At 36.3% G+C, this 24,520-nt stretch overlaps 1 protein-coding gene across 6 annotated transcripts in view; it reads right to left on the reverse strand.

Annotated features, from left to right (window-relative positions):
* Positions 1–24,520, reverse strand: part of by (blistery) — a 95,878-nt gene that overhangs the window by 48,848 nt on the left and 22,510 nt on the right. For 5 of the 6 annotated variants that reach the window (XM_066400773.1, XM_066400769.1, XM_066400772.1 and 2 more), the window contains exons 2-3: positions 11,328–11,451; positions 7,897–7,934 (exon numbers count right to left, since the gene is read on the reverse strand). In XM_066400773.1, coding sequence (XP_066256870.1) covers positions 7,897–7,934; positions 11,328–11,451 — 162 coding nt within the window. Of the gene's footprint in view, positions 1–7,896; positions 7,935–11,327; positions 11,452–15,683; positions 15,767–24,520 lie in introns of those variants that run through there. The other variant, XM_066400768.1, reaches the window with a different exon arrangement.

The raw sequence follows: 24,520 nt of genomic DNA on the forward strand, positions 1-24,520 counted from the left end.
TCCGAACGTTAGTTTTATGAAATGGAAAATGTTTCAAGTCTGGCACTTTTTTCTTTCTATTCTCAATACTTTATGCAAATTACGTCTTAACCAAATTGAAATTTATGCGATAGGGGAAATAAGTACAATCATAAGGCGCGAAGATCGTAAATGATGGCGAGGAAGTGGGTTGATCCGATCCTGAAAGTGCGTCGTCGTCTTTTGCTCTCTTTCCCAAAAAATACCAAGACAATCTTTTCAATTTTGGATTACTTTTAGTTGGCCTTAATGGTTTTTGCGTGTCCGCCACTGGGTTTACGTTACGATTTATAGGGGCATAATTCATTCCAAACTGCATCATACTTAGGACGTTATAAACCCATTATTATTAATTTATTCCATCAGCGTAGGAAGACAAATCAGAGCACATGATGGGCCCATGTTACAATTTTTCCAAATTATATACTCATCATTAAATTTAACCCGGATATTTTGCAATTATTCATTTAGTATGCAAGCTAATAAAAACCATATTTGCTCATTCGTTTATCAGATAATGTGATGATGGCGTATGCGAATAAATTTACATATTGCCTAGTTACGTGTATTTGTTAATTGTAACAGAAAGTGTGATGATGTAAATTAATGTAGTACATATGTTGTGTTGCTCAATTACTTAGGAAGAATTAAACGACCGAAAAAACAGGCTAGAAGAATTAAAGGCCATATATTTGCTAATTACATCGGAGATTAACGACAATTGCCCGCATTTTTTAATGGTTTTCTTTGAGTTTTTGCCAAAATCACGTGACCGCTTGCAAATATCGAATTCTTCTCAAGACAAATATTTCCATGTTTACTTGAATCCTCTGCCTTCATCTCTAAAAACCGGTCAACAAGTTTCTCAGTGTTTGATTTACTCTCTATAGGCCTCTTTGTCATGTGTTTGCCAGTTCAAGAATGCGTTTTGCAAACATCATTCTCATCTCATGGTCTCGAAATTTTCCAAAGATTAAACACTTAAAACACACCAAACCAACACAAACTTCAGTGATTCGCATTTGCAACAACTTCTGATTAAATAAACCCCCTAAAGTTACTTTTCCTTTTCCCGATTCCGAATTCATAATCCTAGACGATACTTCATGCAGGATTTGAACTGTACAAATAAATGAGTTCCTTTGCATTTTGCTTTATTGCCCTGAGCTGAGTATATGCTATTTTTACGCCTTTGGTTATAAATGCGTTTGTTTGCAGGAAAAATGTTTACCCAGAGTGTAACGGCCTAATTTGTTTACATGCCTTAATCTTCCCCTATTACACATCGCATTTGCAATTCTTTATCAGTTTTCTAAGAGAGGACTTGAGCAGACTTGGTGAAAATGCTTCTGTTGAAAGATCCTTTAGCCTCCCCTCTCTGCTCTACCACAATGATCTGGACGGATTTTCTAGAAGTCGAAACTTCTCTTGTAATAGTACCATCGCCCTGCTTCTGCACGTTATTATCTCTTCGCTTTTATGCAACTGTTCGCAATATTTTGTGCTGCTCTCCGAGGGGCCGCGGAGAAATTCGTATTATGAAAAGGTACCCAAACATGCATTTAAAAAATTGCTGCAAAAGACATCATTCTGTATCGTTTCGTCTTTGTCCTCCAATTAGGCTTCCCAGAAACGGGCGGCAAGGGACGTTCCAAGATTTTAAGATGGTTATAGGATGAGTCTGAGGATGAGTTAAAATTACGCCTGAGAAAAGAATATTTTGAAATTGTGCAAAGTTGCAAATCAACGGATGGACTTGTGCAATTTTGGGGTATAATATTCCGGAAATGGTTAGGGTTATGCTTCCAGAGTAGAATCCCACAGATATTGCATATTTTGATCATCACCCAATTTCATTGTATAAATTTGTACATAAATTAGGCAAAAAAAGATTTCATACAAATTGAAAGCGCTGAACAAGACCGACATAAATTAGGCTACATGCCAACCGGTATAGGTCGTACACGTACCACTAAATTGCCTGAGCTGACATTTAACAGGAATGCCTATCGAATTAACTGAAATGTTCATCCTCTTTGTGGTAAAATGTTTCTTATTATCCTGCTCGTAAAAAAGTTAAGGGGCCGTAAAAGCCGTAACATATGATTTCGATTAAAGTGGAACAAATGGTGACATCTCCTCGGAAAAGGGAGAATACAGGACAGCTAAATTAGCCATGGCAGAAAAAGTTTGTTGTATCTTAAGTGTCGCTTCAGGGACAAATGACTCGACGACAGAAACGGATCTGACTGGGCTAAACAAAAATATTCAACCATTTGATTCATAAATGAAAAAAGTGACAGTCGCAGGAATTGCCATAAAGCTTCGATAAAAATGATATACGACCATAAGCGTTGTTTTTTATTCCTGCCCGGATAGGCGAATGTTTCGTGTCGTTTCCGGAACTAACGTCCTTTTTGCATGTAATTTCCCGCCGATAAAGGCCTGTGCAAATGATCCCATACCCCCATCCCCATACCCTTACCCGGAACTCTTCTAGTATATCAAAAGTGATTCGGTGCATTTTTAATAATAGTTGAACTGGTAAATTTTGGGTAAAAAGTCACATCGTCATAAAACCTAATTTGTTCCCCGCGCCACTAACCTCACCAGCAACTCTATTTTTCAAGCTCACATCGGAAATTTCATCTCAATCATAATTTTTAGTGTTGCGATGTTTGATACGTCACGCTGCTTTGGAGGACAATCCGTCTTGACATTCTTTCTCCAATGGTTCCGAAGGCGGCCTTTTAACGCCACCTTAGGCAAAAACGCTGAAATAATCCGATGCGGGAAGTCAACTCCTAAAACCTCGTTTTTTTTTTCAAGAAATGACTCGATGGGGCTCGATTAACATTTTTAAGATGGTCCTGCAATGTTTACTACTTTTTTGCTACCTCACCCTCCATTCGTGACGTCATGGCGTGTATCATCACGACGCTCCACGACTACTTCCGACAACAATGCCAGAATAATCCCATGCCTGGAGGCCATACACAGAGCTTGAATTTTTCTTTAAAAAATTACGCGAATTTTTAACTCTATGTATCATTTATTAACAATCCGTGTTTCTTCTTATGGATTTAGCAGCGGTGCGAGTGGATCGTTCAACACCAGTGAGATGAACACTAAAGTGAAAAAAGTGCAGGGATCAGGAACGCGAGGTTAGTTCGGGGAAATTTAAGTTAGTTAAAAGTTATCCTAACCATCTTTCGCGATCATGTACCGGAAATCCGGCCGTATGTAAGTATTATTTCCTTTTTTTCGAGGTCCCACCCCAGAGCAGCCTCTCGCCGCCTTCAACAAATGGAGTTATTCATCATAGGCACGCACACTGTATATCTGCTTTATGCGGAAATAAACTTTTATATCGTGTCTTGATACTTTGCGAGATTAGCCTTTTGACACCAGATCGAATTGTTAACGAAAGAACAACCTTGCCGCCAATGAAAAGGCGCTTTACACCTAACAATTTATAGCACCGGCACGAATCAATCATGTTCCATCTTTGTTGCGGTTTTCGAGATTAGAGACTTTTTACTTACTAATAAAAAATACACTAGAGAGAACTTGAAAGCTTCCAAATTCACATATCGCTATCTGTACTAACCGCGATTAATTATTATAATTGAGCCGCAAACACCATCGAATAGATAACGAGCAGGGCGAAACAGATGAAACCCATCCCAAAAGTGAAGATTGTATTAATTGATAATGCCAAATTTATCGAGGAAAACAAGAAGGATAAATCGGCACTGGAGGTGTCAAAACAGGATCATAAATTTGCAAACTGTCCTTGAGAGAACCGCCTTCGCGTTGGCGGCTTTTTCAAAATAAACCGTCCATCTTTGTCAAATTTAATCGGCGCACCGGGGTTTTTCGGCCCATGGCCCGGTACAACCTGTCTTTAGGTGATAATTACGGTACTTGATTGGCTGGATCTCACCTTCGATTTCTAAGAAATGTTGCAGAATGTGAAAGAGAAGGGCAAATTTCGGTTCTCAGATATTCATTTTATATGATTGAACTCAATCTCATACTCGGCCATAAACTGATTCGTCTCGTAAAACCTTACATTACGCACATATATAGATATTATTTAAATAACTATTACCGTATTTAAACTAATGAAAAGTTTGGTATAATTACAGTTCAATTATCTCAATAAGAGCAAAACTTATTTATTTGTACTATTGGAACGTTAAAATTATAATTGCCAACAAACCATTAAACTGAGAAATTACGTTTTTATTTGATACTTTTGACGATCTACGTGGAACTTGCCTTCATTTTAAGTTAAATCAAGTGAAATAGCTTGAAAAACAAATCAAGCCGTGAGTCCCACCTTTCAGAGTACTAAACTCCCAAATGAAATTCTACCGTCTTGAACAAATAATGTATTTGAATTTTACTAAATATCTTTGTATCAACCCATCAGCTTGCTGAAGAAGGAACATATATAGGTGTAGAAGCTACATATAGGTGTCAGTCGGCAGAAACAATCTTGCCATTCCTCAAAAGATAATGAAACGTGACCCAAATCTCTCGCTTTTCATAGCAAGGCTTACTCCCACTGCACCGCAATTTTTCTTTAATGAACTATTATACAGTTTTATTACGATCTGTCTTCTGTTTTGTGGCGCTCTCCTCCATCAATACGAACGCGAGTAATTGCAACTGATATTAGGACATTTAAATGGCAAAATAAAAATTGCAAAATTTACAACCTATGTAAATTCGTAGAAATAATAAATTAAACGATATCAGCATGTTATGGCGGCTTGCGATTGTAACAGGTGTACGGTACAAAATGCTTTAAAACAATAGGCAATTATTACTACTGGAGGCAATAAGAAAATGAGTAATTCCTATTGATGGAACTTGATAGTAATAGCTAGTAAGAGAATAAAGTAGGGCATAAACCCTTCATTAGGAATTTTATAGCTGGAAAAGCTTTTTTAGTATTTCGTTAACTTAACATCTGAGATAAAAACTATTAATAAAAATTAAATCAACTTGAATAAGTTTAATATCGAGAGACTTCTTGATACGATGGTGAAGGACTTCATTTGAATTAGCGTATAAGTTGAATATACAGCTTCCTCGGTATATTAAATCCATGCCAAGAGACGTTATGTTGTTGAACATTTACTCTTCCTAAAAAATAACATGGCATTCTTGCGTACCACCTACCATTGTCCATTGATCTGTCCATCACCAAAGTTCCCAACACTCAGTTGATTAAGGCACATATATTTCGAAGACATGAATCACCCAGCACCTTAATCAGAATAATCACAGACAACAAAACTAATCAATCACAGATTAATTCTTCGTCTTAACCTCGACTTTTCACCTGCCGCGTGTTACAAGTCGCGAACGCGAACTGATTAGTTCCTGCTAATCTAGCCTGAAAGCCCCATTACTGCACGGCCCAGCCCGTGCTCTATGTTTGCCAAAAACCATTAATTATTGGCCAAGTTCAGCAAAGTGAGACTAAGCTTATTACCTTGGCCTTGAAAGATGTAGGAGTGTTCATCAGTGGCAGCTCATTTATGCCTTGGGGCAACGATGATGGTGGAAGTATGATGTAATATGATGTTGCAGGAAAGTAGAAAAATTGTAGAAAGCAGTCAAAGTTACAAAAAAGTAACTTTCCGGCGCATTTGAAAGCTTTAAATCTTTTATATTTATTGTAATTTAACGCAAATCACATCATCTTTTTGCTTTCTCATAAAGCCGTCTTTGCTCCAACTCCCAAGGCAACTTTCTTATAGTCATTAATCAAATTCTACTAATGTCTCGGACCGAAGCGACAAGCTGTCGTATTAAAATGGTATTCGTCACGAACCGAAGTTGACACCACCGATAAGCATTAGTTGAAAATAATGAACCATAGGCTGTCACGTCCAGCCCGAAACCCGATCCGAAGTTATCCATTTGACCTGGTATCATTACAACCTCCAGAGAGATTCCATCTTTTTCCTTCGGGCTTCGGAATTATCGTTATTAAGGATTTAAGTAATGGCAGGAATATGAATGCATGTACTGATGACCGACATCAAACCGTAAATCCTGCAATGATATTGTTGCGTTTGCCCTAGAAGTGCCATCACGAACCATCGGTCTTTTGGCATTAGAGGCAACATCCTAACTCGTGGTACTTGCAAATGGAGATAAGCGGCATTGGGTTCTTTGACTTATTAGGTAAAGGTAATTTACCACTAACTGGTATCGATGGGTTTTTTGAATTCCTACCATTGCTCACAAGGCGAAGAAAGACATGCAGTCTACATCGCCCTGGTGGGTCAAGAATTATAGTATTTGTCAACAAATTCGGGTAAATAGAGTATCCCGAATATTTGTAAACACGACGGAAAAGGGGAAACTATTAGTTCCTGATAAGAAAAATCAATCTGACAAAAGTATCTATATTGCTTGTCAATGATTAACTTAGTCTATAGCAGTTGTATAGGGCTTACACTTTGTAGATGCAAAAGATAAAAACTAATTAAACCTAAATTGCTTATTAACCCTAATCGGCTTCTAATTCGAAACCACTAGATACCAAAAAAGGTCCATTATTGATCTCCTGTCCTCTAGGCCTAAAGCTGACCGCGTAATTTGTTTTTTGTATCGGCCCACTTTATCTTGATAGTAGGACTCAGATGCCAGATAAAACGGAAGATAACATGAGGTAATTGATTTTCTTTACCACACTACTATTCCTGCTTTCGTGATCGCGAGAAGTGTCACTTGTAATGGAATATATGGGCGAAAGATAGGAGAGGAACTCGAGTGGAATTTAAAACGGTATCAGAAAACTTTATTGTAAAGAATAATGGATGAAGAAGTTGGGAGTAGGAGAATTTATTAGCAAAAATACAAGGCTTTGGTACATAATCATAATAGAATGATATTTTATAATATGTCATGTGGAACCACTATACGACGTACGAAGGAAGAATCTTAATAAGACACCGATACATAGTACGTAGATCATAGATGGGGCAGATTACATAGAAGATTTATGGTTGATTTACATATGTAGATTTCGTGTATTTCGCGGATTTGGTACCGTGACCTGATTGGTTAGGAAGGAAATATTTCTCACAAAGTTAACAAAACAAGAAGTCCCCAATCCGAGCCCCCTTTTCAGTGTTAAGCTGGAAGACCTGCGAAATGTTTTTCTTAGGCATGAATCAAAATTCCAAAGTCTTGTTCTCCGAGTTAAAATCTTTAACCATCGTTCAAATCATAGCAGTTCCTAACTTATAGCGCTATCCTCCCAATACATCATAAAATCCACTTAATTGCACCTACCAATCACAGATAGCTATTTTCACCGTTTTGCCAACATTCCCACAACATCTCAAATTATAATGCAGACTAATCTTATAGAGCAGTTATTTTTTTATATCTTTTTGTCTTGCCTCGGTATCAAGCAGCATCGACGATCGACGCAGTGAGAACAAACTTACTGAACGTTAGGACTATAAGCGAGATTCACGACGGGGTCGTTCATTAGGCAAACCGCAATACACCGCAGTGCGAACAGTTGCATAACACTCACCTTCGCTTGCCGCAGGAAGATTTACAGGCCAGAGTAGAGATGGGTGTAGCGTCGCAAGAGCTTACTAGAGATGTAATGCAATGATTTTTTATTGGTACCATACTAGGTAGTGTATATCAGAACCCTGAGTTTTAGACCGTTTACGCCTTCAGATGTATTATTTTTTCTATAGGTTGAGTAATCATTTTGCAATAGGTCATTTGGATATTAGACGATATGAATTTGCTTCTACGCTATAATTAATTTTGCATTATGAAATTGTTGTGCTTAATGCATTAGCGCTAATAATATAAAAATTGACTTACCTTGCTTTCGCACACTTTATGGCAGACATATTTGCACACTGCAAAAAAAAAGTGAAGATTAGCTTAGAGAAGAAAATATGGAATTTGTCATGACAAAATTTTTTCTAAGACAAGAAAACGGGATGGAACAAACGATCTTGAGATTTCATAGGGGGACAAGCCTTTCACCTAAATTCAGTTACACATCTTATGGAGCTATTTACGAGATATTTCAAATAGATTTTTAATTGTTAATTTTGAACCATATTTATACATTCACTACTCCAAAACACCGAAAAATGTAAGACTCGAAATCATTTGAATATGAGTGGATTTCTCGAGTTTACTGTATCGTAGCTATTAATAATTCATTACTGACAATGTATTATTCCACAAAGGGGCACCTCGTAAGTCTGTAGTGGGTGGATAAGAAACTCTGCAAAAGTCTGGTACAAAGACTTGATATACCGCAATAACGAATTGGTAACATGTTGTCTTGGAGCGTTTTATAAGTAACTTGCATTTACATTTCGTGGCGGTGTTCGAGTAATGAAAGATCTCCCTACAAAATCACCGGTTACACGAAGCTAAATTATTGCCAATTTATGTCAATTACTCACGAAAAGCCTTGGTTTGCAATCAATCTGATCGTGGAAAATCCGATTCTATATATTATGGTATACAAATAATGATTGCCCATTATTAATTGACAAAGCAAAATGGAAAAAAGTTTTTTTTTAACCACATGTAACTTTTAACGCAATTTCCTGCTGGAAATCTTTGGATTAAATTGGGAAAAGGCAATTTAAAGTGAGTTCTGCTAAGACGAAGATTGCAGTGTTGTAAACTCTGCAAGGGCAAAAAGTATTTGAAAACGACGGAAGTGAAAACCTGCAACACGCCTTCTATTTTATCCGGAGCTCTGCATTCTTACAGGAGAGGTTGAGAAATTCAATTTCCTGTTTTTAGTTTTACAGGGTTTCGAGTGTTTTAAACGAAATAACAGGACATTTTAAAGCTTTTTGTACCGAAAAACGACTCAATCAAGAAGTTCCTTTTGTGCTGAAAACACACGAGATAAAACATACCAAGCAAGTCCTATCTATACAGGACATAAAGCAACATCTCAGAACATTGACTCGGACGTTTTGTCCTGTCTATTATGAATTTGTAGGCACTGCAAAGGTCGTGCACAAGATTCGATTGAGCAAATCGTTGGAGTTCATTCCCATGGATATGTTCTTATGGGCAAAGTTCTCTGTGGCAGTCATTCAATTTTTGCGAATCTTTGCTCATAAATCTTAGATATTGTAGGTTAACGATTGTCGTAAATCATGAATGGCGCCAGTCCTATTGGCCTTTAACAAAAATTATAATGCTTATGCTAGCAATTGTTAACTCAGAGATTAAGTTTTGGCGTGATCAACAGGTAGCAAGTTCATATTTTATAGCCTGATTCTTAGTATGAAGGAAGTTGATTTACGTTAGATATGTATCTATGCTTAAATTGCTGAAATGTTATCAAAAATTTTAGATCTTCCTAAGATACATTTCCTATTAAATGTCACGTGTGGATACTCTTGTATCAAGAGCAAGGTGAGAGTACAGACCTTAAGAAGTCCTTGACCTGTCAAATCTGCCAGAACACTGACCAAATCGCTTCAAATTTAAAAGGCACTTTCACAATTTCTCTGTGAATACACTCGCTTAATTTATTGCAATATACTTTTCTAGACCCTCTAAAGATCAAAATTAGCGAAGAACTGAATTGCACACTACTCTGAATATCTTTCTTGCACTTTCAAGCGTTACAAGAGCCTGCCATGAATAATCCCGCTAATCAAGCACGTTTCATACCCGAAACAAACGGCCTAATGCTAATGCTGGGATGTCAATACCTCAGTTGCCATTTTTGACAAGGAAATCGTGCTCAGATTTCAAAGGGGTCAACACGATTTATTGGCAATGTAGACCGAGCAGGATAATTGCATATTCTTAAAAAGCATTTGTGATCTGGCTATGAATTATTGGATATTCTCACAGGCATCTGTGGAATCTGCTAAAGTTAAGCTTTATGCGGATTATACCGAACGATACCGCAAGCTATGACCTCTTAAGGATTTAATAATGATGTTAAAATTTTAAAACAAAATATGGAGACATTTAGGTCGTTTACAAGAAGTCGGATATTCTAAAAAGTTGCCTGTTGCTAGTATAAATACTTCTTAGTTTTTCAAATAATCTTAATCTGTGAAACATTTCATTCTACCTGGAGGAGAGCGACCAGTTCTTGTATCAGATCGAATTCTCTTGCATATACAAAAAAAATTGTTTTATTAAATAATTAATAAATAATAAAATTATCAATGGATTTTAGTTTCCAATAATGAGATTGAATATTCATGCAAAATTTTTCAAAATTCGTCAATATTTCATTCGTTCTAAATCGTTTTTCCACGAATGAAAAGTATCTATCCCCTTCTAACTTGGACTTGCTTGCTATTTTATCTAAACCTAATTGAGAAACGTATGGAATATACTAAACTAATTGGACCGGATCTTCATCACACATCATGATCACACATAACGTACCCTATTGATGCAATATTCCATTAAGCAGGAATTAATTAAACTCGGTATACATCGCAGTCTCGTAAAGCCATAAGAGGTATGAGATTGAAAGATAATATAATGAATCCTGTATAGGAACAACAAAATACAGGAAGAGTGATTAAAAATTGGGTGGTTAGGTTAATTAGCGTGTTACCTATCAAGCAAAATAACCGTTAACGTTAGGAAGTAGGCCTGAAAATTGTGAAACCATGAAAATCACGTAGGTACGCGGTCAAATTAGTGCGGAGAAGAGAAATTTGAGATGAAGAAAAGGTTGCCGTTAGCTGATTTTAATTAATTAATTGTTGCGTGGTTCTCGATGATTATTGCAGGATTAATTAAGTCCGTAAACTGTGATTCGTCACAGAATTACTACTATTCATCCAGTAGAAATTAGACATTACACAAGGCAAATTCATAGCTTTGAAGAAAGTTACTGTGTATGATATGAGAAATTGTCCTCACATTTTAGCGGATCCAAAGAGACCGAGCATGAGTGTAAATAAAGGAAACTGACTCAGAAAGTTTGAAGGAAACTTTGCGCTCCTGACCCATGGTGGAACGTTTATCTATGGATTTTCCCTTGAGGTGCCATCAATTTAACTAGAATAAAAACTGTCTCACGACGAAGGTATACGCAATGTTTCAGGGTTTTCAAAAAAAAACAAATCTCAAAGAATTATTTTCTTTAGGCACTGATTCTTATTTCTTTTTCGCCGTGCCAAAATAACTTCTTTTCCATGACTCTTTTCTCCTCGTGCAAAGACAATAATTTAGGGCAACTTTTAAAGTTGTAATGCCGACTGAATAATAGGAAAAAATAAGACAAAACAGCTCACCTCTGCAGCAAGATCCCTCGTTGATTATAGGCTGATGGCACAGATGACATGGTCGGGGCTTCTTGAAAGTTTTACGTCGAAATGCATGATTGGGGGTCTGAGGAATTCCACTGCTGTCTTCGTTCTGAAAAAAGGCAAAACACGAATTAGATACAGCTCCTGATATGCAAATAACTGAAGGCACATGTTATGACTTGAAAAACAGATGATAATTATTTCGCCTTGCAAAACCAAAGCTGTGTAGATACCGAAGCTTTCATCGAATGACTCAAACAGTAGATTTTCCATCTAAAGGTCGTAATTTTATTCAAAAACTAACAATATACCTAATTGGTTACAAATTTATCCTCAATTAGCTACAATTTCATCACTCCATCGACGTTGACGCTGCGCCCTATATTTATCTATAGATAGTTTTAATTTGCGCCCCATTTATCACGTTACGTGCTATTTCGGTTGCAATAAAAGCGGAATTTGTCCGATACCCCAAAATGTCTAATTCGAGTTTGTACTCCAATTTATGAAATAATTTTAGTTTAATACGTCAACAAATATGAATACATTCACTTCTTCCTAAGACTTTCCAAGTCTCCTCTTGCCTCTAACCTCAGACAAAATTCGTCTAGAAACCTTGACTAATGTAGAAGTGTCAGTTTGGGAAGGAAATCATTAATTATTTAGAAGATGAAGGGGTCTCTGAAATATAGAGAAATAAAGATTGCATAGCTGTTTCCTATGATGTAGCTCCCTTCCAAGATTGACAGGATAATCGCAGACTATCAATAAGGAGTTAACTGCGTTAGACAGTATTGTATAAATGTCTCTGCAAATGATCTTATAAACTTTAACTTTATTAGCTCTCAAGACATCTGCTTTTATGAACATGACACTCGTTCCTCTCAGATTATATTATCAAGTAGAGTGAAGGAACTTAATGGAATGGTTCAGTATGAAAGACAGGTAATCTAGAATTTAATTAAGTACTAGAAAGGAATTTACCTTCTGCAAAATCTTTCTTAAATCCACCTCTAACTAAAAGCAGTTCATGTTTATACGGCTTTTTGTAGGAAAATTCATTCCATTTCGTTTTAAAACCCTGCAGAAAACTATTTGTGGAAGTTTTTATGTCCCCGAGATCTGCTTCCTCAAAAACACAAATAAAGGTTTTATTCGAGATTTAATTAACGAAGATTATGAGTTGGCTGGAACAGAAAGGATTTGCCATTGTTGAAGTTCCTGTTTTTCTTTCTGTAACTGAAGTTCTGGATTTGTTTTATCCAAGTTTAGCGAGGGAATTATTTTTGCAGTTGAGAAAAGAAATAGCTATTTATGCAATCAGTAAGGAAATACCTAGTTTGGTGTAATGAGCAAATTTTTGCGAGATCAGCGAACCGAGATCCCTCAACGAGACAAATGTCTCAGGCCACCCCTTTCCGTGTAACTGTGATGACAGTAAAAACATTTTAGCCATTCGGCATTCAGATAACACTCAACCAAATAATGTGATAAAGAGTTTATTTGAAGACGTATAAACCAATTAATACATATTTGACAGTGACTAAGCAAATCAACTTAATCCAAGCGTGTAATGAAAATATGATAATTCATTGTTATGACTGAATTTGATGATTTAAATTAATCAAAGAAAAGGAAGACGAAAACATTCTATTTGAATGTTTTCGTCATAATCTTTATTTCTTAAGAGCAAGTCAGGGAGAGATTGGACCAACACAAACAAATACAAAGCAAACTAATAAATGAGAACAAGATCGACTTTCTTCTGCAACATATGCATTTTCTGTTAAAATTTCGCCCACATCTTAATGAATATTTTATGTTTCCATTAGGGATTACAACTTTTAATTCCTAAAAGAGCCAACACCATTAAAGTTTAATATTCAATCCTTTAAGGTGATTAAAACACCCACAATTCACGTCTAAACTGTTCTGTAGGGGATTTAGCATGAAAACAAACAGTAGAGAAAGGGTCATTTGTTGGATTTGCAATTTACGGTTTAAAGGATTAATCTAATAATGGAATTAAAGAAATTTCCATTTTTGGCATTAAAAATTAGAAGCGGGAAGCACGTTAGACTCTTCATGTAGAGGTATCTAACACGAGACTTATATATGCCGCAAACCCCTGGTTTTCTTTATATTCCAGGTTTATGATAAAAGATGTAATACAATAACCTTCATGGAGCCCTAGTCGTAACTCTATTATTAGTCTCAGAATAACGAAATTACCTTTGTGTGTACCAGATGCTCTTCAGCCTGGTGCGAGGGTGCCCTCTCGTACCTAAACATGCTTCGGAAGCCACGTGCCACAACAATACCTTCCCTTTAATATGGTCAATTAATTTCCATGTACGTGTCAGCATGATAAACACTACACAGCTGACTAATCAAACTCAATAGAATTGGTTTCGGTATTTTTCTCATTTAAGTTTTACCCTGGACCGCACAATTTTGTCGGTCTAGAAATTATACCAAAATAACTGAAATTGCCTTATATAAACTGCCCTGCTGGCAGGAATGGCAGGAATGGCAGGAATAGCAGGAACGTACACTCAAGATACATGCAAATGTACCAGGATATTATACGAGCCGTATACGTACCTCGTGTAGATTCGTTGCCGTAAATCTCAAGAAACTCCATCCTTTTCTTACTTCCTAGACACGCATTCGTGGGCAGATTGGCTCTATATGTGTCGGTAAGATTGTAAAATATGGCTTTGTATATTTGGAATAGGTATCTCAGGGCATTAGAAGTATCTATGCATTCCTTCCCAGAACCCTGGTTTCGTGCCACTAACTACTTATTTATGGGCATTGAATCGATAAGGAATTACATATTTCTTGAAACAAAGCTCTGTTATGTAACTGTCCCTCAATTCGTATAATTTCCATAGTCAATGACTGATCAAGCCCCCTAGGCCTGATTGTTTTTCTATGAAGACAATAAGTCGATTCTAAGCCAGCGGGGAATCGGTTTCTTCACAGAAGAGCAGTCATATGTTGAAATGAAAAGTGACAAGACAATGTGACGTTAACGTTCTTTTAAAATGTTGAAATTTAATTTACTGCAGGTCCAGTGGAAAAAGTTCTCTAGCTGTGCCTAACGTAGAGATCCGTAGCAGAGCTCTTTTGTCATTTGTTTTAAACTAATTGTAACACAGGAAAACTCGTTTTTGCGCCTATCGCAAATTCTGCTTTATAATCGAGCTTAATTTTGCACATCTTCCATAAATCAAGACCACAAATCCAGACAATGCGAAAGCAAATTCCACTGAAAACGTTATTATCTGGGGTCACCCACCGTAGCCTCTGTTTACTTATTGTTCCATATCCCTTGCTCTCGGATAAGACTATGTTACAATCCAATTACAAAAACAAAAATATTACATAAAACTCAGATTAATAATCATTTTTCTAATCGATTATACAAGTCACTTGCAATTATTGAGGAGTGTTATAAGTAACCTGAGCCAAAACAACTGGAGATGTTTTTCTTTATTTATATCGTATTTATAGGTCCCTTGTGCGGACTAAATGTATCTAAACACCAAAACAAATACTAAACGCTTCTTCAGCCAAATTAGTTATTTCGATCTATACTTTGAAGTCGGCTTTACATTTGTCAAACGTTAAAAATAGCAGCAGTTTCTAATAAATCTTAACTGAAGCAGGAATTAAACAACTCTGGTTTTGGCATTAAGTGCCTGCGTCTCGTATGTAATTTTAATGGCCTGCCATATTTCACAAAGCTCACGCTCATATTCAATATGTTGTTATGTATCTTTGGCGCCTTTTGTGATTTTAGTCGAGGAGCAATTCTCTCTCTTAATCCAAGAGACATCTTCAGATGCCTCTTGGATTAAGGGGAAGGACAGGTTTAAATAAAAATTGTGTCGTACCTTGAGCAAGATTTGATGATTGTCTCTGGTTCTATTTTGACTTTGAAAGTTCCAAAAAATAAATCTAGTGAGGTTAAATCCGGTCTTCGTGACACCCACAGATGTTCACTACCCCGACGAATCCATGGATGTGGAAAGTTCGTATTTAAGAAGTCCTTTACGGGCACATGGTAATGAGCAGGAGCACCTTTTTGCGTGAACTGAAAACATTGTCTTAAAGCTAGAGCAACATCCTCCAAAACTTGCGGTCCTACATTGTCAAGAAGCTTTTTACTCTTCTCTTATGGTTTCCCAATCAGTATGGCCAGAAGTTCAACTCGTCCCAGAATTATAACTTCCAAAATCTCAATTAACTGAAGATTCATGTTAAAAGTCATGTTTTCTCATTAAATGAGGATTTTCTGTGTTTTAAGAATAGTATTTTCCACTCTTCACTCGCAAGACTAATCGAAAACATGGGAACAGGCTCATCCACCACTATGTCTTGAATTTTGTAACCTCTTTCACAGCATATAATGAAGCGATCATTCACTTCTTTAAAGTAATTTTATTTGTTTGCTGAGGTGAAATTGGATTAGTTATTATTGTGTAAAACAACATTGATTCCCACATTTATTACTACATAGTAAAAACTAATTGTTTGAGTTACATTTCGTACATTAAGTTGTAAATAACGTAATATAACGATCTAGCTAAATTCAAACAAACATTTTGAGGTTATAATTAAGCGAACGGAGAGACATCTGGGAGAAGGTCCCAATATTATTATTCTATCTCTCTCCGAGTCGTCCAGCTTGGAAATCCGAGACAAAGATGGCTATATGGTTTGAATCGTTCTGCTCTCGTCGGAGCTGAACCAATTGGATTTACGTCGCACATATGCCATCTTTATCTGGCATTTGTCTGGCCGTTTTGGTACTCTGTCTTACCAACGATGACACATTGACCCACTTCCTTCAGAGCTATCTCTTTATTAAATAGACTATCCCTGTTAACTGGCGCTAAACAGTTCGTAGTGGAATGTCTGGAATGTTGACGTGACCTATGTTTGAGAGCGCCGTATTTGTTTTCCCTTTAAGTGGGAATCTGTATTCACCTTGAACTGACCTTCGCGGTAGATTGTGGAAGGAAAGCGGGTATTTCAATATTAAAAAGGCGAATCCGGGGATCTTTGGCAATTTTATTATCGATCTTTTAAAGTTTGGCTTACAGAAGCGACTCATTAAATCCTGCCTCAATCTCTGCTATAGGTACTACCCTTGACTCTAAAATTACCATCCTTGCGTTACAAAATTTACATTATTATGCGCATACATAAATCGTTTTAAGCTCGATACAAGACCGCCGTGAAAGTTACATCCATTAGTTTTTACAAGTTGTCGGTTCATCTTTACCTGCGGGAGTTCACTTTGTAATTTGTGATTCGTGTAAGCGCCACTGAATAGAACTAAAATGATCAGGCAAAAACCGCTCTGATAGGATCAAATCGTGATATTCGTGTTTGTAATAGGTGAAACTGAGAAGTTTCGAGCACTCATAGCTACAAAAAAAAATTGCTATAAAGGAAACAATAGCAAACACAATCCCCTGTAACAATAGATTCACACATTGAAACCATAACAGCAGGAACAAAGGGCTTTATTATTGCTTCCCGATCTTTATGGCAATAATATATTCCGATAGGCACACACGCCCCTTGAAGAATAAAGAAGAGCTAATGGGTTCTCGGATAAACGTGGTGGGTCCCTGTGAAGATCGAAGAAAATTTTTGGCTCGATTCGACATGATTCATTACGAATGTTAAAATGTCCAAAGTTTCAGACTTTGAATCAATTTTAAGAATAATAATTACACGCTGCCGGAAGATAATAGTGACAGGCGCACTGGAGAGGAAAATTATTATTATGGCTCTGAATACATGCTTAAAACACAATCGGGCAATAAAAAAAAGGCAGATCCAATCATAGAAATGCGGTAGGTCTCACGAGACTTTTTTTTTATTGCTTGATCAAAGTTATTGCAGGGATTTAAGTATTGAGACACAAATTTCATTTATTTTCAAGGGATTAAAATCGCTAAACATTCAAAAGCAAAATAAATCTAGTCCTTCAATTGCAACTTCGTTATATAAATTTACAAAGCCGTGCCGAATCGATCTCTTAAATTAAACCAGCAACATACCGCTCTTCTAGATCGAAGTACGATGGATAATTGAATACAACTGGAAGTTCGCTTCTGGCTCAGGCATTAGTTAAACAATAAGCTGATATTCTGCAATAAAGCCCACTTGAAACTCGGTTTAATTGGATAATTGATATCGATACTGTGAAAGGGGGAGTGTACAGTTTGGAGCTTTACGAGCTTTAATGGAGCTTTAGGAGAGGAATTATTCTGTTTGTGTAATACAAAACAAAGTGTTGAGGAAAAATTTGTAGTTCGATGCCAGCGGTATGTAAACAAACAAGGACTGCTCTGATCCCAAGCATATTTTTTAATTACTTTGATCGGATTTTTAAATTTAAATTATAGGATTTTTCTTTGAAGTGTTCGCCCTTCATAAAAGTGCACGATTTGCTTTAGCATCTTTTCAGCTCAGAGAAATATATCCATTTAATTCAGCGATCTTCTCGTAGAGAAGGGTGCGAAGAATATCTAACCATGACACGCACGAAGAATAAATAAGGCCTCGTTCTGCAAAACCAACACTCATTATATATTTCTGAAAAACATCCCGTCAATGCATTAAGAATTAGTCACGCATTCTCGAGCTTTTCAAAAACGATGATTTCTGATTTATCTTCTCTAATTATAACCTAATGGTGATTCAAAATTTCCGGCCTGTACGATGCGGCTCTTCAGATGGTACCATCCGCATTAATAATCTGTCTAGTTTATCAGTTTAACATTTATTGATTTCACCCGTAATAGTATGTTCCACGCATTTATCAAAATTAAGGTCAAGTAACGCCCAAAGATGATAGGAAAGTTCTATTAATATTTATGGAATTGTAGCATTATAAAGACCGGGAAGTTCTCGATGAAGCATGTGCGTAATAGGCTAAAACAGAAAATCGTTGTACCATGAAGCTCGAGATCTAAACACATAAAACCGCATATTGAGATCTTTTCATGGCAAAACGGAATAACCGCAAACCAGATTTGCTTGCAAATTTCCATGTTGTACTTTTATTACATTGTACCTATTTCTGCCTAAACGCAAAAGGTTCCAAACTTAAATCATCCTTCTCTCCGTCCCCCAAACCGGCATAAAAACCCAAAAGAGCGATTAATAACGATCTTCCCATGTATCACGTCTTCCATCGTCTCAATTTAAACAGGTTTAACACCAACTACAGGGCGAGCCGTAATTATTTTGACTGGTAATCTGACACAGTTCACGTACCGGACATGACAAGTGACGTTTCAGATAAATGAAGAAAACCCATCCTCTTCTTTCTTCCTTTGATATATGCCCTCTCTGACAAGGCTTAACAAAATGGTATGCACCCACACTCATTAACTTTTAACAATAGGAATTGTAATGGGAAATGCTTTGCGGGTGATCTTCAAAGTTAATATACATATTGTATATTATATTCCGATACAAATAATTTTGAAAGCAAACTGAGATGGAATAGCCGCACTAAACTCGATTTCAAAGATCCCTGTTTGACCCAGTCCTGGTAAAAGCATTGGTATTGGTTCTCGTCTCCATGAAAACTACCTTTGAGGTTTAAAAGACTTTCAACTAAATTGGATTTTTCAAAGCGAACACTGAAAGATTATACATCAATATTTAATAAATTACTAGAAAGCGCAAATGCAGCGTTTTGTGACTGTTTGTGTTGTCTGATTTAAATAGCCCGATCAATCGTAAAACCGCAAATTCGATTAAATCAAAACTCTTCTCTTCGAAGATGTTTTCTTTTAAGGTTGAAATATCAAACACTTCCCATTATAGCATCATTGGCTTGTCGTAAAACGTTTGTAATGTAAACTGAGAAATTGGAGGAGTTTTAGTGTTTTAAAATTAAAAATTATTACATTAAGCTATCAACGTTCTGGTGAATTGCCGTGGTTCTCACTATAAAATCTAAAGTTTTATACAGCATAAAAGCTTCCAATAAAATATTTTGTTATCAGGTTACTTACCTATGGATTATTTAAATTTCCAAGCCGTTTACGTAAATTGATGCTTGACATGTTTTAAACCAGATTGGTTAATTTCTTAATAACGACGACAAGGCGCAAATAACATGCTGTATTTCTTTTTAAATAAGCCCATCTAAGCCATAGAGGAGTTGCATAACACACATGTAAAACTTTTCCTCTTTTCCTTTAAGCTAAACGGAGGTAAAATATATCCCTCTGGGAAATCAGAATTTAACACTTAGCTCATCTGAAGTATAGCCAAAGTTTAACTTAAATTTATATCCGTCTTTTCGAAGTTAAACGGATAGTAGGATAAGACAAGAATTTAGTGTTGGTATAAACTTAAAAATATAGCTGTATAACGTTCAGATTTATTGCCTATTTATTCAGGTTACTCATAAATTCTGTTAAAAAAGAAAATGTCTTGTGTCATAGACTGAGGATTTAGTTTGTCACGTTCAGGGTGATTCGGGATAGTTCGAAGTTCAAGGTATGAAACGTGAAATCTTGTATACTGGGGACGAAAAAATAGCGAGACAACGACAAAATTATGTGGCTGTGCACTCTCCCTCGAAGAAAGACCCCACCATATTCAGGAAGGACGAACGGAGGATTGCCTTGATTTGATTATAACACGAGGACCAATATCTCAGGGTTTCAACAAGTGGCTACTAGAGGGAAAATTCCCTATAATATAGAAACCAGCGCTTTGGCACTTTGGTTCATCGCCAAAAAGGATCCGCATTCCACCCGACCGCATAGACCAATACGTTTGAATGACTCGCTGGAAAAACTGTTAGAAATACTAGTAAAAAACAGATTTCAATAGAAGCCAGATGAACAAATTTGGTTTTTTTATTGATTGAATTTGTTAAAAATTTGTACTGTTAAAATGGAATTAGATTCGAAAAATATTTGAGCCTTTATTTATTAAGCTCATGTCTAATCGCTATTTGGTGTGATTTATTTTTTTATTATTCCTCGCTGATTCTGCTTAGAGTCAATTTTCTTAGGCGACAAATAATAATCAGAATCAGCATCGCCGATTGCTCCTTTTTAATGATAAGATATATTAGTGTTTGTTAGTTCATTTTTGCTGCTCGTTATAGCCAGAAATTCAATATACATATAATAAACTCTTTTTCGTATCTACTGGTGTTTAAATTAACATGTACTTTGAAATTTCCTAACTTAAGAGAGCCTTTTTATCCTGCAGGTACGGTTTTGTAAATAAGATAATGAAAATAAAATCAAATCCTGATGCTAAAATAACTTTTTCAAGACATGAAGTAAGTTCTGATAATTCTGACTGAAAAAGCTCTAAATTTCTGAAATTTTAATAAAGACTTAAGGTATTTTCGAGTAACAACCCATAGTATCTAATATGGATTTTAGCTATTTCACGGATGTGGAAGAATTGAGTGACAAAGCTGGCTCAGAAGACGAAGCTTATGTTTTCCACATTTTCAGATATGTGTAATTTTGAAAGACACGGAGCTTCATTAGTTAACTACAGCAAAAGCAGTACGTCTCCTTAGGGTAAAATTTTTAGCTAAGCGAAGCAATCTAAAGACTACAGACACATCACAAACACTCACCTCATTCCAGCAAGACTATAAAAAACAAAAATACGTAAATAAGTGAAATATACATGTTCTTATCAGAAATATTTTTCAAAACAACTTTAAGGTTTTCTCTTCTTGCAGTTCGTTTTGTATTTACTCGCTTTGTAAGAAAATCAAACTTTCCAACAAATTACATTAGAATCGTTTTAAAGCTAAAGCCCAAATTCTTGAATCCAACTGTATCGAACAAGTATCGATGTTTTTCCTTATTTGCCTGAAAAAACCGGAATCTAATTAAACTTTCGATTGATCCAATGCCAACTTACAATAAAACGTAAAGCTTCAAATGGAAATGCATCTATTTACCTGGAAAATCTCCACTTTGGTTATGATATTCAATCGGATATTATTTGTTTGGTTTCCATAAACTTTAGCATTTGTAGAAGATGCATTTCCCTCTACAATTTTCATTTTGGAGACACAAAATTTAACAAGACCAATGATTATTCCAAAATTACAGTCCCCCGAGAAACTCAAACCTATTAAGCGATGTGAAACGAAACTGAATTCTCTAATCGCCAACTAAAACGACAAAGTAAGGGAAACCACCTGAAGCTCTTTGCAGGAAAATTACTGCAAATACTTCTGCCACTTTGAGAGCATCAAATTACAGAAAACTCGACTGCTCTGGATTCTTCATTCGTAATATTATAAGGAAATTCCTCTGGTTTTATTGCAGCCACTGGAAACTCGTTTCTCAAAACCCATTTCATGTTATTATTGCCTGTTATTTTCAATAATCTTATGCGAATTCTGAAGAAATAATACATGGACTTAATGTAGTTTACATAACTCATATTCAACTAAGTAATTCAGTAAAAAACGTGATTGAAGAAACCACCTCAGATATTTCAACTGCAAGAGCGTCCATCCATTTCAAAATCAGCCCATTGAGTTGTCAATAAACCAACATCCTGCTTCGAGGTGGATGTCTCATTAAGAGGAAGAATATTGAAATGTTTTGACACGTGAAGTTGTGAAGTAAATCTTGATGGTCCTTCGCGTAGTTTTCATACAAATATATAGTTCCAGTGCTAATGAGTTTACAACAGCTACTCTGAAGAGTTAAAACTTTAACAAAATTAGTCTTTTCCTGCTTCTTCATGCAGGGGCGCTTTAAACTTTAAGAGATTAAATTTCGCAATTTTAAAGAGTTCTAGGAAAATTTTATTATTGGAATTATAGAAAGTTCCTGTTTCGAGTTATATTTGATGAAGGAAGTTAGTTAGAAAGTCCGTTAAAATGACTCATCCACACGGACCCGCATGCAACTAAATGTAAGTGCTTAAGCAGTTGGTAGTAATGGAGTTTGGAATCATTAATCAATGGTTTAAATCTCATAAAAAAGATCTGGAATTTAGGGCAATAAGTCCCCTTCTAAATAGTATATTAATAAAACTTAAGATGAACTGAAGTGATTTCAATGTCTATTTACATAAGCGACTGCAGCTTTAAGGTGGTCCCTGTTCAGACCTGAAGAGAGACAATTTATGCAGACAACTTGCTTTACCTTAAAAACGCTAAGAAGATGGAATCGATAAAAAAAAGTTGATATAATTTATTGAGTATTTATTCACTGTCTCTGGGTAGGAGCAAACATCTGTTATTGGGATCAAAAAATGAAGTCGACAAATGTTGCTACTTGGGATTTGAAAGAACAAGTCTTGTGTTGTCCGCTTTTTGATGACAATAAAGAGCAGTCTTCTTCTGTAAAAGGGTCAAAGACCTATCCACACCTCTACGTGGTGATTCCTGGATGTCTCCTCCCCTGAGTCCGGATAATCCACTCCGGAGGAGGGAGAAAGAGGTAACAAACACGGAAGGCAGGAGGATAGATGTTGAATGGGTAAAACTGCTTAACGACTGCCGAGGAAGTAACTACCGAAGGAACGACCTATTGCAAAATCAGAAATCAGCCCTTGGGGCAAATACGTAAGCCATAGAAGGTCAAGACGAAAGGGCAAAGTGACCAAACACCCACAGACGGTCACACCCGGCTGCCAGAACACCAGGCCGGGTGTCTTTTATAGATTTTCCTCGTGACAAGAAAAGGACCCTTTTGTAAAGTTAACTCAGTAACTGTAACTTAAATATGTAATCAGACCTTGCAAAAGTAACCTAAAGCTCAAGGAAATTAATCACACAAAGTTATTCACCACCTTTCAACTTGGATAGAATAAAGTGCGCTTAACACCTCAAAATACGAAAGTTAAAGGCTAACAACATATTACTTTGGAAATTAATCAACGGCTCGCCTATCTGGAGGTGAGTAACCTCCCTGCAGCCGTTCCAAATTTAAAACTTATCGCTCCGATAGCTCTAAGTAATAAAATTCAAATTGCAATACTCATTTTCCTTTCAAGCTGGTAATTGCGTTGATGCTTTTGCTCTGAATTTTACTGCCTAACGACGTTATTCAGAGTGAAGTATGAAATGGAGCGTTTCACGAACAAGAGCTCAAATTTATGTGCAACGCAGATATGCAAATTAGAATCGAGAACCAGTAAAGGATTAAGTTTTAACAGCTTTTTTTCTTTAGATTAATATATCAAAACACAGAAAACTCTTTTATTAAGTCTTTAATGTATTCATGCCAGACTTAAGAGCAAAAACAAAACTATAATCGTTCAATAATTATAATTAACATGAATCTTATCGTGCATCGATTAATATTAATTCACTATAAGCGACTTGTGTCTGGTTTTGTTCTTTTCTTACCTGTTCTTAGCATGGGTCAAATTAATATGTATTAGATTTCACGTTTAATGCTGTTGATTATCGAGGGCAAAAGCCTGATTGTTGTTTTACCCTTCTATCAATGTCTAATAATTACAAAAGCTTGCGTGTCTCAATTAATGTATCAACAACCCCAGCCTATTAATCCAGACTGTTTGTGGTGCCGAGGTACTCCCTGGCAGCAATTCGTTTCATGTGTGTAAAACATCTGCTTTGCAATATCATAATACTCCATTTACTAAAAGAAACGTGTTTTTTCGAGCCAGCTGATTTGGTTTATTGTGTAGGGGTGAACCCAGGCATAAGGCCATAATGGCACCGTCCCGGGGTTTTGCAAAATAAAAAGGGATCATTAAGCGAGGCCAATATGGCACGAAAGAAAGCTAAACTGCAATTAGTATGAATGGAGGCACATGTCCTGTATGGGTTTTGAATAATTCTAAGCTGCCAATACGCCTTTTCAGTATAGATATACGTGTGAACTCCCATCAATTTAATAGAACTAACAGAGCAATTCCTTGGATTCCTTATATGTTCTGTCTTCCCTTAACACAACTCAGAAATCGTCGAAGAAACGGATGTAGAGTCGGATATAGAGCTGTCCATCGCAGATTTAATTCCTCTAATTTGATAACTACAAGAAATTTGTAATATACAGAGCGTCCGATATAGAGAGATCCAGTGTTGAGTGGGTAAATCAAAGAAGGTAATTTTAAGAGAATTCCTCGAATCTCACATATTTCCATAAGTAATTCAGAAACCG

Source organism: Euwallacea similis, chromosome 21 (assembly GCF_039881205.1).
Source record: "Euwallacea similis isolate ESF13 chromosome 21, ESF131.1, whole genome shotgun sequence".
Taxonomy (NCBI): domain Eukaryota; kingdom Metazoa; phylum Arthropoda; class Insecta; order Coleoptera; family Curculionidae; genus Euwallacea; species Euwallacea similis.